This window comes from Plutella xylostella, chromosome 9, assembly GCF_932276165.1.
Source record: "Plutella xylostella chromosome 9, ilPluXylo3.1, whole genome shotgun sequence".
NCBI lineage: Eukaryota > Metazoa > Arthropoda > Insecta > Lepidoptera > Plutellidae > Plutella > Plutella xylostella.
In genome coordinates, this window is record NC_063989.1 from 2,397,417 (window position 1) to 2,410,910 (window position 13,494).

Consider the following 13,494-nt stretch of genomic DNA (forward strand, 5'->3'; position numbering starts at 1 on the left):
ATAGCAGTCAGGGTCACTGCACTCCAGCATCATAGGTCAGTAGGATCTCTCTCAAATGTTGACGTAAGTTCATTTGAATCTGTTTAACTTTACAGAGATTGGAAAATGATTGCCTCTCGAGACCCGCGTTTCTTTTTAATTGATCTTCCAGATGAGCTGGCGCGTTTCTATCTACCGTGTAGGGTGTACAGTCAGCAAAAGAAATATTTATGCCATCAAACGCATTTTTTTTGTGTTAATGAAAAAATAAAACCCTGTTAATGGGTCTTTAAATCATAATTTTATAGGCAACTGACAGCGTTTAGCATGTTTAAGTTTTTATGGTAATTTTAATAGGTACTCATTTTATGACTCATACGATACGTGACATGAAAAATACTGTAAGTATGCATCGATAAAATACAAACAGTTTCATCTATCTTCCAGTGAGTCTTGGGAATAAGCTGGCATACATATCCTTTCAGCTGTCTGTACAGTTACAGATACGGGCAAGGGGCTACTCCGAGATTTCAAAGCGATATTGGTCCGAATTTACACAAAAGGACACGTTAAGTAGTTGTACTGTTACAAAAGTCTCACTTGCGTCTTTTGAACATACTTATACATACACAAAATATGTAAGTACCGTCTTCTTATTCAATTTGTTGGATAAGTATTGATGATTTTACAAATTGCTTTTAGGTGAAATAATAGGGTGCGGCTAAATTTGCAACGTGTGACAAGCGCAAAAGACTAGTGGGCAAATTTTGATGATAACGTTTTCGTCAACCGAACGACAGTTACTTCGCCTGAATACTAAACGGGGTTTTTCAGATACACAACTGAAAGGGAAAGCGACCGAGCGGAACCATAGTGGAATATAAGAAATAGGTCAACTGAAGTATGGGTCGTTCGTTCCTACTTGAGTTAGCACTGCTACACAAGCAATGTAGCTGAAGTGAAGATAATCAGAACAGGCTTTCGAGTAAAAACTCTTTTCCATTAATTTATCTTAGATAGAGACATCAGACTCTATATAACACATGTAGAACTAAGCAAGTATATGACCAGTAGGAACAAGAGGAACTCCCACTATGATTTGTATAATGTAACAAACCAACACACTATAAGTAATATGTTATGAATAAAGGGAATTTTGAAAAGTGAGGGTAACGAGTAACGAATACTGTGCTACTTGTGCTAGTCAAATTTTTCATTGTGCCTCTTTCTAGCGCAAAAGTCTCATGTTATGTATCTTCGTGCTTTTAGTGATAAGACCGCCGTTTTTGTACCTGTATTTAAGTTTTATAACTTCTGTTCTTGCGTATGTGTATAAATCCTAACTAATATTATAAATGCGAAAGTAACTGTGTCTGACTGTCTGTCTGTTACTCTTTCACGCCAAAACTACTGAACGGATTTGAATGAAATTTGGTATACATACGGTCTAGACCCTGGGAAAGGACATAGGCTACTTTTTATCGGAATTCCCACGGGAAAACTCGCGAAGCCCGCGGGAACAGCGAGTAAAGAATATTATTACGACCCATCACTTACTTCCTGCTGGGGTACGGGTCTCCCTCCAATGAAGGAAGGGTTTTAGGCCTAGTCCACCACGCTGGCCTAGTGCGGGTTGGTGGACCCTAACACAAGCAAGCTTGTGCTGAGAGAGTTGTCGGGTAAGTGGGCAACCCGACTGTCAGAGATGTTTTCAAGCCGCCGAAGCAACAACCGGGACCCACGGCTTAACGTGCCGTCCGAAGCACGGAAGCGTCCAGAAAATAACCATTTGAAATCGGTCACCCATCCAATGGCTGACCGTGCCAGTGATCAGTTAAGATTACTGAAGCTAGCTCGACTAAGGTCGCTTCGCTACTGTGTTGATAAATGAGTGTAATACTCACCTCCTGCGGGAAGACGTGGGGCACGGCGGTCTCGGCGGAGCGGCGGCCGAAGCGCAGGCGCACGGGCTGGCGCGTGTCCCGCAGCGACAGCAGCTCCTCCATCTCGTCCAGCTACGACATACAGGGTGTTCAGAAAATGATACACATGGTATACAGAGTGTTCAGAATATGATACAGCACGTCTTATTCAGGGTGTTCAGAATATGATACAGCATGTGTTATAAAGCAAGCGCAGGCGCACGGGCTGGCGCGTGTCCCGCAGAGACAGCAGCTCCTCCATCTCGTCCAGCTGACCACATACAGGATGTTCAGAATAGGGTACAGCACGGTATACAGGGTGTTTAGAAACGATTACCCCCAACAAACATTTTACCCTCAGTTACAGCTATTTTTATAACTTTAACCTGTATAACTGTGTTATAATTATCTCAGTTCTAACATAAAGCGATAAAGATGATTTAACAAATGAAATTAGTGTTAACAGCAGGTTTAAGTGTTAAAATGGTATTAGTCAAAGCAATTATAATTAAGATGTTATAGGTTTAAACTGTTTCTAGAACCTAAAGCTATATAAGAGTGCTCACTGACACCTGTTAACACTTATGGTTGTTAAGTGGTTTCCTTTAATACCCATATAAATCTTTAGGTGTCATATTGAATTTAGGCTGCAGGAATTGGTTATAAAAGAGATTTTGTCAAGAGTGCAGTAAGACAAGATTCTTACAGTGTTGGAAAACTCAACAATGCAGTTTTAATCTTTAAGGTTAACATAACTTACGCTTATTGCGTTAGGCAAGTAGACTGTAAAAGTAACGGTGTTAAGCAAGACTGTGCGGATCGACTAAGACTGCATAATACCCTTGGCTAAGGGTGTTCTATTTCAAAAAGTGTAATAGATGACTTAGGTGAGTCTATATGTCTTAAATGTAAGTTCGCCATTTGCATTGGCGACCTAACCTATAAATTGCTGGGATAAACAATATTTTGCTTTAAAATACTTACTTATTTATGTGAATTTTGTCATTCCAGTCATGCCAATCGATTTATGAAACTAATGGACATACAGCAAGGATACAAAAAAATACAAAATTGAGTCGTCTATTTTATATTTACTTATGTTTCATTTGAAATCCTTAATAAATTCGGAGCGCATTAAAATTGAGGTTTGAAATATGGTATACCTACATTACAGTAAAATTACAAGGGCATATTATTTTCAATTCACAAAAAATGTTAAGTCAAGTAAATATATTATATTTACTGTTATTTAGTAATGATCAATACTGTCACTCTAATACTGTCGCGTATGATTGCTGTTGACACTATTATTTTCAAAGACATACAACTTGTATGGTAAAAGTGTATTCGAAAAACGGTAACATACTCACTTAACCCTTTTTTACCAAACAAATAAGAGTTAGGGAGTCAAATAACCATTCTAAAACTACAACTATACCGGTAAAAGTTCTAGCTGAGAGGGATTAAACCCTCTTCTATAGTAACTTAAGCACTTCAATGACACCGTACTACAGGCTTTCTATAACTTAAACACTTCAATGACACCGTTTTACAGACTTTCTAAAGCCTTTACTCTCAAAATCGTGGGCCTCTTTCGTGGTTATAAGTGAGTTAGAGTACTCTCCTACACTCTTATACAGCTATGTCTTAACACTTTAATTTTCGAATGGAACCATTATATGAGAGTTTTTTTAACGCTACGATGTTAGTTGGGCAGTACGTCTTTGGGGCCGTCCATTAATCACGTGAGGTCGTTTTTCTAATTTTTTCCCCTCCCCCTTGGTGATATTTGGTGAGGTTTGGGACCACAAAAGCTCCTCCATCTCGTCCAGCTGGCGACACACGGTACGTACATACAGGATGTTCAGAAAAGAGTATAGTGGATCTACCACCACTGACACGTTAGCAATTAGCAATCCTTAAGCAGAGTCGCTGGCTTGTAACATCTGAGGTAGCATGTATGGATCTGACAGATGTTTGACACGTGAGCGAAGCTGCTTAAAGATTGTTAATTGCTAATTTTCGGTGGTGTTAACTCCACGTGTTACGTGTACGTCGAAAGTTCGCTTAGGCGTCACTTCATTTCTGCTTAATATTGAAGCTGCTTAGTAACACAAAAAAACAGCCTTTGTGGTCTTGTGTTAGAAGCTCTGCTTCAACACCCAGACACCTAGAATTCAATGCAGAATGGGCCCATCGATTTGTGTTTCTCTTTTTGTGTTGTTTAGCACATATTAAGTACATATAAAACCGATCACCGGACTTCCACAAAATGACATGTAAAGTAGTCGGAACTACGCCTACGCCTTTTGTCAAGCATACGCGTATGTGAGTGCTGGAAGAGAGTGCTATAAAATAACACAATGTTATTAATATTGCACATGACTATTATAGCTAGCCAAAAACTTCACGTTTGCTACATAATCCACTAAGCCCTCAGCTGGTCTATGAAGTTCTTAATGCATCCACCCGAAATAACTACATAATATGTGAGTTGGTAAGTTCTCAACATTGTATAGAGTCGTTTAGTTATCGAGGTAAGCTCAGCGGGGTTACTCTATATGACGAAACACTAACAATTTCGGAGGGCTGCTGCGCGAGCCAGGGCTCTATCTCATTGTATTAAACGTGCCGATTGACCAACAGCTCTCGTTGGTTCGTTTTTCGTCAGTATAGAGTAACCCCCCAGCCCCGTGCAATTTGCGACGGTCAGCTGATTTTGAGCGCAATACGGACACGAAATCGGATTGTGCCGAACGTTTTGCAATGCGATTACTACGATACGGATGATGTGGGGTCAGCTTTATTAACCCCCGATGAAAAAGAGGGGTGTTATAAGTGTATCGTGTCTGTGGTAGCGTAGCTCCGAATCGGCTCAACTGATTTTCGTTTTTTTTTTAATCATCTTAGGTATATCCTGAATGTTAACCATATTTTATCAAAATCGGCTTAGCCGTTCAAAAGTTGTGCGACTTTTAGTGTTGAATGGATTCGGGGTTTTTTATAGTTGGACTTATACTTTGTAATGTATGTAGGTTGTGTTTGCGTAATGTGTGGTTACGAATGTAACTGAAGTGTAAACCGCAATAATTGATAATAATTGATGTTATCTGTTATTATGAGTGATAGAAATAGGTAGAAGTGAAAATATTATTTTCTTTTCTTCTCACAATGCCTTTCATAAATAACTAATCGATAAAAATAAGTAACATTTCATTCGAGCTTAGGTTGTAAGAAATGCCTTTAGGTTTTATAAGGGTTGTGAAAAGGTTAATGCTTTGCTATCTGGTCATATTGAGTACTTGAGAATGATTACTAAGTCCTAAAACTAATTGTTTATTAATACAACCTTGTAGCTGCTGATAAGAGTTTATATTAACGTTATTTTAACATGTATTTCAGGAGTATATAGTTCTAGGATCTTATAGTTGTCGTAGACTCCTGATTTACTTCTAGAAAAGCTAGCATTAATGCTAAAGTGAGAGCTTAAGGTTAAATTTTTAACCTTGATACAACCATAAAGTTATGGAATATTTAAATTACTTATAAGTATTTTTTAAAACCTATCTTAAACCTTTAGGTTGATAAGAGTTGTCTAGGCAAACAAATTAGGACTACTTGGTGAAAAACAAAAGCATTAAGCACTGGCTATGAGCTAAAGGCATGATTTAAGTCCTACAAGAATATTTTAAAGCTTTAGAGGCATCCTCAAAATATGTTTAATGCTTTTTAGTAATTTCCTAACGGCCGCCATATTTTTTCACTGAAATAAAAAAAAAACTTACTAAAAAGCTACATTTTAATTAATAAGGGAAAATTCAGTAGCGTTTCCTATACTATTCCAAATATATGTTTTTTTATATAGACAGTACTTTTATTTCTAATATAAATTTACACCAAACATAAAATTTTACCTATTTTTTTTAATTAAAATATCTTCATATTTATCATTTACAAAAGGCCCGTCACTTATACAGAACTATTATCCGAAAGTATCACAATAAAGTGCTAGTCGCACAAGGTTTTCATATTTCCTGACTTCAGCCTAACTACTTACTATATTTTGTATTAATACAATACAACACTTACAAGTTAGCCATTTTGAGTCTTGGAAAGTGTCAGGTAATGGCGCCATTTATTATAATTATTATAAAATCTTACACAGAAACATTTTAAGACCCGAGAGTCCTGGGAAGGCATTACAAATATCCATCAAATATGTTTCAAGTTATAGAAGAGTTACATCCAGAACTAATTTAGAACTTAAAAGCTGTCTTCCAAGGTTATGTTAACGTTAAATTAAGGTTGTGAAGGTTTTATTTAGGTTCTGTGTAAGTTGTTCAAAAGGTTCTGGGTTTGAGCTATAGGTTTTGCTGTAGCTCTCAGAAAGGTTCTAAAACGTGGGCCCTTTTTGCACTCAGGAGGTTAATATAAGGTTAATATAAGGTTAATATAAGGTTATCGAGCCTTCTAAGTCTCACGAGTTGATTTCCATACAAAGGTTCTAGAACCTTTTCAAAACCTTTTTAAAACCAAAAATGTTACTTGGGTAGTGTGTCTACACCAATAATGTCACTGTGTATTTAGAATGTAAGCTTTATCTGTAAGTACCCTAAGATAGTTTTTATTAATGAGAAATGTCGTGTGAGTGCCAGTGTGCGGTAAAACCTAAACTGGTTTTTGTCATACTGTTAGTATTTAAGTCTTTATTGTAAAAATATGTTTGATTAATAAATAAAAAAAAATAAAAAAAAATAGAAAATTTAGTAAATTAAAAATAGTTGACAATCAGATATATGAGAAAGTGTGAAACATTGAAATGAAATACTTAGCTTTGAATTAACACTGTTTATACCGTTTCGGGTTAAGAAAATATGTTTCAGTAAGTACACACATATACTGAAGGCTATTTCAGAACAATAAAAACATATTTTATTTAGTATACTTTTATTAAATAAGGCTCCAAAAACCGCAACCACAGAGACTGATTCGTTCTCAGTAGCGAATTAATCTGAGGAAGTAGTAATTTCCGTTTCTAGTTAGCGAACTGTCGAAAGCTGGCGGGGTCAATCACCCGACCGCTTGTCTCCTACAGAACCCGCGGCCCAGTGGGGTTCCGCCGTATTTCCGTGTCTTGCTTGTTAATACTTTATTGATAAAAAATGTTTTATCAATATGTAATTATTTAAATCACAGAAAGTTTATGTCTATCGGTATCAATATAAAAAGCTTCAGGCTTTTTTCATTTCAGTTTTTTCAGGAGCGGTGGTAGCTCAGTCGGGTAAGCGCCCGCTTCTCACGCAAGAGATGCGGGTTCGAATCCCGGCGCTGACGCCGCTGACATGTACCAATGAGTTCTTTTAACTTAAGTACAATGTATACCATCGCTCTTACGGTGAAGGAAAACATCGTGAGGAAACCTGCATATCTAGATTTTTAACACATCTAGATATGTGAACCCACCAACCCGCAGTGGACCAGCGTGGTGGGAAATGGTCCAAGCTTAGGAAGGCAGTTTAGACCTTGGGGATATGCATGCACAAAGGTTCCACTCGAGAGAGCCAGGTGCAGGTATAGAATAGAATAGAATTTCATTTCAGTATTTTAATACCATCTGAAGCCTAAACTTGATGGTCATTTTTTATGTTGGTGACGAAGAACATCAGGACAGGAAATGCTATTTATCAAAAATAAACGTTCTCGGTTTTATTTTCGCGTTTCTTTTGCCACGGATCACCCGTGAACAACTTTAATGTAGAACTTACTTCGAAGAAAAGTTTATTTATCTTGATATATTGCCTTGTATTTGTATGTGTATATTTGTGTGTATTTCTAACAGATATTGATGGCGGTCGCGGCAGCGTGGTGAAGACTCTACTCTGCATGTGAAGCACGCACGACTTAGTTCAATAAAGATGGACACTCGATACATTTTCATTTGATATTTTCTATGTATTAAAATTCCTTCCGAAAGCCTTTAGGAGTATTCTTTAAAGCGTATGGTATGACAATCAGTAACGTGGTAACGCCGGACTAGACTGGTCACCGCGATACAATCAGATTAGTGACAGTTTCTAACTGCCCTGACTTCAGAGAAAAGCCGAGGATAGTTCTTTCTACCACTTAAATCAGAAAAAAGTGATGTCTTATCAGAAGCTGCACGGGGCGCAAGACAAAAGTTTTCCGTCGCACTCGCAATCGAAGCCGCGCGACGCGAAAACTTTTGTCACGTCTTGGCGCGTCTTACGCCCCCTATTGCTAGGCCTTCAGGAAGAGGCTACGTCACATACTTTTATTTAAAGTTAGAGTACTTGATAGGTATGTTACATAAACTGATTAACTCACCGGAGCCTGCGGCGGCATATCAGGGTCGGAGCGGCGTCCAAATCTCAGCCGCCTCGACGGCGAGCGCACGGACTTGCGTGCGAGAGCGTGACCTCCGAGCGCGTCGTGCTGGGCCAGCAGAGCGTATAGCCCGCCGAGTGCGTCCCAGCCCGCCGCCTCTTGGGCTGACTGCGCCACTGCTGTGGGAGAGAGACGGGTTATAAAGGTTGCAAAAACGGTATATACCTAATAGAAGTTGTTCAGGATAACCCTCTAAGTCACACCCTTTCGGCTTAGTATACGGTTTAGTCTTTTTTTTAGGATAGGTAACATTGGCCGCCGAGCCTGTCCCAGCCCGCCGCCGCCTCTTGAGCTGACTGCGGTTTTGTTTGTGAAATTCAATAAATTAAACAACTAGGTATTATGTTTGCTCTTCGTTATTATAAGATACATCATCAAAGTAAACTACCACTTCTGAAAAAAAGGCTAATATAAAACTCCAAGGCGTAAAAAACTCCACGGTGACAATGACAACACAAACGTGGATGGAAATATGTATCAAGATTAGATAATCTTCTTCATCAGCTACATACACGATGTAAATAGAATACTATATTCCAAAGTTTATAACCGTATTCATTAGATTAGTAAAAACGGGGAGCGCGGCATGGCAGGGCGGAACTTGGTTTTCCGTAACATAATAGAGTGACCCCTGACAGAGTATAGAGTGACACTTTCAGCGATTCAGCACATTTCCTTTCGATACTTATCCATAATGATTCGGCACATACCGTTGGATACTTTAAGTAAGTAGGTACTAAAGCCACTACTTTAAGCACTGACACGTTAAGACGTTAAGGCCATTTATATAAGTAGGTACCTGGTCTACTGAAACATTAAGTAGTAAATGCCATTTTTCGGTTCTCAGTTTCAGAATTCTTTCCAGAGTAATGCCAGGCTTATTAATTTAGCTCCTACGAGCAGTAACGAATATTGCGTGTAGTTCCCTGAATGAGTCTTTATATTATTCTTTTATATAGGTAGTCCCATGCATTCAGATGTCAGCAAAAATGATGTAGGTAACAGGAAAATATTACTTTACTGGAGACTTCAATTAGCAGCTGTGGGTATACTGCCAATCACCGTATTTTGTTTCGAAAAATATCAATTTTCAGTCATCAAAAACTGCATACACGCTCGCATTGAAGCCACTGATTTAATTAACAACGTAGGCTTTCGATGAAACTTTATGGTTTAAGCTTGTTTAATAGTACACTGTGATACGAGTGCGGAAAATTGGTTATTCTTATTATACAGTCGAGTAACCGTAGCGTTTGCGTGGTTATTTTTAAGACGCTCACCTCATCGTTATAATATTTAGATTTATACACAAGCAGGTAGATGCAATATACTGCTCGATGTCCCACACAAAGGAAGGACAGGTCGACCAGCGAAGCGGAAAATTGGATTATATCTAATAATCTATCAACACTAGAACACTACGTCATCCATTCATCTTTGATGAGGAGCGTCATGGTCTCGTCACAGCTACATGTCTCGCTCACTCACATGACGAGGCTGTATAGAAATTTCAGAATGTAGTCCTGTTTCGGCTGTACCACATTTGAAAAAGTGCGTATATTTAAGAACCATGAGAACCATACACTCGCGAGCAATAAAAAGTGCCACTCTCAAAATGCCGACATCAAAAGGCCAATTTTTATTATTTGACCACAATTGTTTACGTCGGAAGTATTCAGGTGCGCTGTAAAATGAACTTCAATATTGCAGACGGTGTTATTATGCTAGCCTTTTCCGTTTAGGATTAATTTGGTGCTTTTATTGTCACTGGATCTATTTCATTGATCGCTCGTGTATTATTAACTATCGTCTGCTGATACTTTAACTGCTATAACCGGATATTTCCATATGACTAGTCGAGTAATCTATTTCAGTGAACAGGAGGCTACAGCACACAGTGAGTAGTATAACTTAGATAAGTATAACTCAGGCTGTTTCATGACGGGAATATTCGAAATAATATGTTACGGTATGGAAATTATTCAAGGTAACCTCTAACAGAGCTTAAAAATCGTGAGGTGACCTACTTCATTATCAGCCCCAAGACAATCAATCCTTACTTAGATAATTATCCCTAACAAATTGCATAACGTGGGTACACTTTAGTCCATTCCTCGAAACCAGAACAAAATTTGTCTACATTAATCGAACTTGAGTATTAATTTCAAAATTATGATTATGAGAGGTTTATTTTTAAATGAGGAAATTACTTGAACAGTGGTATAAATGAGCACAATGTGTTTGATGGAAGGCATTAGACGTGTAATGACAATGTTTGCCAGGTAAACACTACACTTCGAGTCGGCGTTGTTCTATGTAAACACTACATGTAAAGGTTGTCTTACACAGACGTGACAAAGAGGCGTTATAAATATCAGCCAACAATGTCACTGTTTCTTGATCATTCTCACCCTAATATTTAGTAATCGCATAAAACCTTTAAGTATTCTTATTATATGTAAATACTAAAATCACCTAGGTAGGTATAATAATGGTAATACTCATAGGTCTGGTACTTTCGTAGTTACATAAAACATGTTACTTTTTAGTAAAATTCTACCATTACACACCTTATTTATATTTATAATTTTATCAGTAGGTATGGAGTATGAATTTCTTGGTGAGTGCGGAGGTTGCAAACCTTTCACAGTCCAGTGGCCACGGGCCAGGGTCGCACGCTGCCGCTGGACACACCAATATTGAGTGTGTGTGTGTTGGGAAATTAATGTCATTTTCAAACAATGGTGGCTTATTCTGAGATTTAGGTTATCTTCATAATATATATGTCGCAGGCATCTGGTTTAATCTCCAGTTTGATTGAACCGCTAGCCCGTTCATTGGATGACGCTATTCAGTTGTATGACTAGGCCGAACGTTGATTGTACAAGCGTCACAAACCGTCCAACTAGTTAGCGGACTTAAAATCAGTCAGGTGGTGAATAAAACAAATATGGCGTCTAACAGCGAACAGCTGACACAAAAATAACTTGTATTGTTATTATTTGCAAATAAATTAGCTTTAAAGTGCGTTATTTATTTTAAAATAGTGTGACAACATGGATTTACCTATTATTACACCGCCGGCGGATAGTTTCAAATGTGCTGAAACTGGATAATTATGAACAACAATATCAAGGTACATTTATTGTTATTGTTTAGTTAATTTGTGAGATGAGAGCTTTGTAACATAGTCTTTTTGTTGACTCTTGTCTGGTCATGTTCATCCTAACCAGACATTACAAAGTTGCTATACTATATCCCATTTAACGACTTCGCTGAATAACGTTCAGTCAAGACGTTGGACGTTACAGTCAACCACTTGACGAGTTGTTCTTTAGTCATTCAACTGAGTAGCGTCATCCAATGAACGGGCTAGCGGTTCAATCAAACAGGAGATTAAACCAGATACGACATATAGGTATATCATGTCGTTATCTTATCGAAAGTTTTCGTTAGAATATGAATTAAACTCAAAATTAAGAAGGTGTAGATACTTTGTTAAATTATTACCTTATAGCCAATTAAGTATCTAAAATAGTGTCTGCCATAAATTATAAAATTTCCTGACAAAGGTTTACTTAAATTCACACCCCCGCTCCTGAATCCCTACAGAATATAAAATTCGGCATTAAATTACTATACCTCGCCTGAGTAATGCGACAAATATCAGTCGACATTTTGGTGTCGTAAAAAAGTCAACGGGGTAATTTGGATAGCCGATTTTATGATCTCTGTCAAGTTTTCTACGACGTCTTTTTTCTTATCTAACTTGAGACATTCATAATATGATCCCACTGATTAGCTATTCTATAGGATATTTCTAGCGTGAAGACAGGAAATATAAATACCTAACTTATAAATACGAAATAGGTACTATCGTTATGTCTAAGGGCCAGTTTTTTGATCCCTAGTTATCTCAACCATTGGTCAAAAATGGCTACCATTTGTTAAAAACCAGCGAAATTCGTATGCAGATGTCATGCTTGACACGTGACTTGACTAATGGTTAAAGATGACCACGGCTCAAAAAACTGGGCCTTAGTAGTTGAAGTAGCCCAAAGGTAAGTTGGAGACATCTTCCAAAACTACTGTTTATACCATAATACCATTTGACTGACTCATATCTGAATAATTTGTATTCGTCTCATATTTTTTTATCTCACATTGCTGTCCAATTTCTTGCTTGAATAGTAATACTCAGACTTTTATTGAATTTATGGGTGCCGCTACGCCGTACCTAAAATAATGTTGAGGTAACGAATAACAGAAGCTGATTTGACCCATAGTAAGTATTATAGTTTGACTAAACCGGAAGTTTAAAGGTCTACTACATCTTTGAAAACGGAAATGAAAAGTCAGTAAGTAATTGTTTCAGCCACTTTTATATTTATTTTTTATAAAATAATTCATTCAAAATAGATTATTTTTAACAAAGTAATATCTTATTTTTTAGGTTTTTAACCATAATAATAATAAAAAAAACAAAACACACACTCACGCCTTGTACTAATGTACTCGCTTGCGGGGTAGGCAGAGGTGCATTGCTGCACCCACTTTTCGCCAGTGTTATGTTTTAGTCCCAATGTAATAGGGGGCGAGCCTATTGTGAGTTAGTTATCTAGTTGTGTGTACAAATATCTGTTTTTAAACAAATATGTGCCCCAGCCGGGAATCGAACCCGGGACCTTCGGCTCAGTAGTCAGGGTCACTAACCACTACGCCATTCGGCCGTAATAATAAAAAGTCATTAAAAATTTACCTAGATCTCCCTTTTTTATTTGATACTTACTCTTTTTAGCCAGGCCGTATTTGACTTGAAACACTCTGTTCGGAAACTCATTTGACAACCACGCAAATTTTGAATTTGGAATGACATCGGAACTATAATTTTATAACTTTTTAATGTTTCATCGTTTTGATTTTCAGTGTTGGTAGGCCTGTTAATATTTAGAAAGAAGGAGGGTAGATTTCAACAAACATCAATCATTACTCATCAATTTTGCTTATTTTTATATTAGCCGGGATCTTTCCTTTCGTTCAATTTAAATAGATTATTAGTAGGTAATCTTTAATTTTTAAACATAGTTGATTTATTGTTCTGTCGGGAAAATCATTGTCGCTCAATGCAAAGATTTTTCGAGGTTTGTTGGTGTTATATGTATAATAGTAGCAGTGGTGCAAAAATTGG

The 13,494-nt window shown here is 37.5% G+C and overlaps 1 protein-coding gene across 2 annotated transcripts in view; it reads right to left on the reverse strand.

Annotated features, from left to right (window-relative positions):
* The window catches only part of LOC105384465 (short neuropeptide F), a 77,624-nt gene that overhangs the window by 3,091 nt on the left and 61,039 nt on the right, over positions 1-13,494 (reverse strand). The window contains exons 4-5 of one of the 2 annotated variants that reach the window (XM_048623295.1): positions 8,247-8,422; positions 1,884-1,994 (exon numbers count right to left, since the gene is read on the reverse strand). In XM_048623295.1, coding sequence (XP_048479252.1) covers positions 1,884-1,994; positions 8,247-8,422 — 287 coding nt within the window. Of the gene's footprint in view, positions 1-1,883; positions 1,995-8,246; positions 8,426-13,494 lie in introns of both variants that reach the window. The other variant, XM_038106752.2, reaches the window with a different exon arrangement.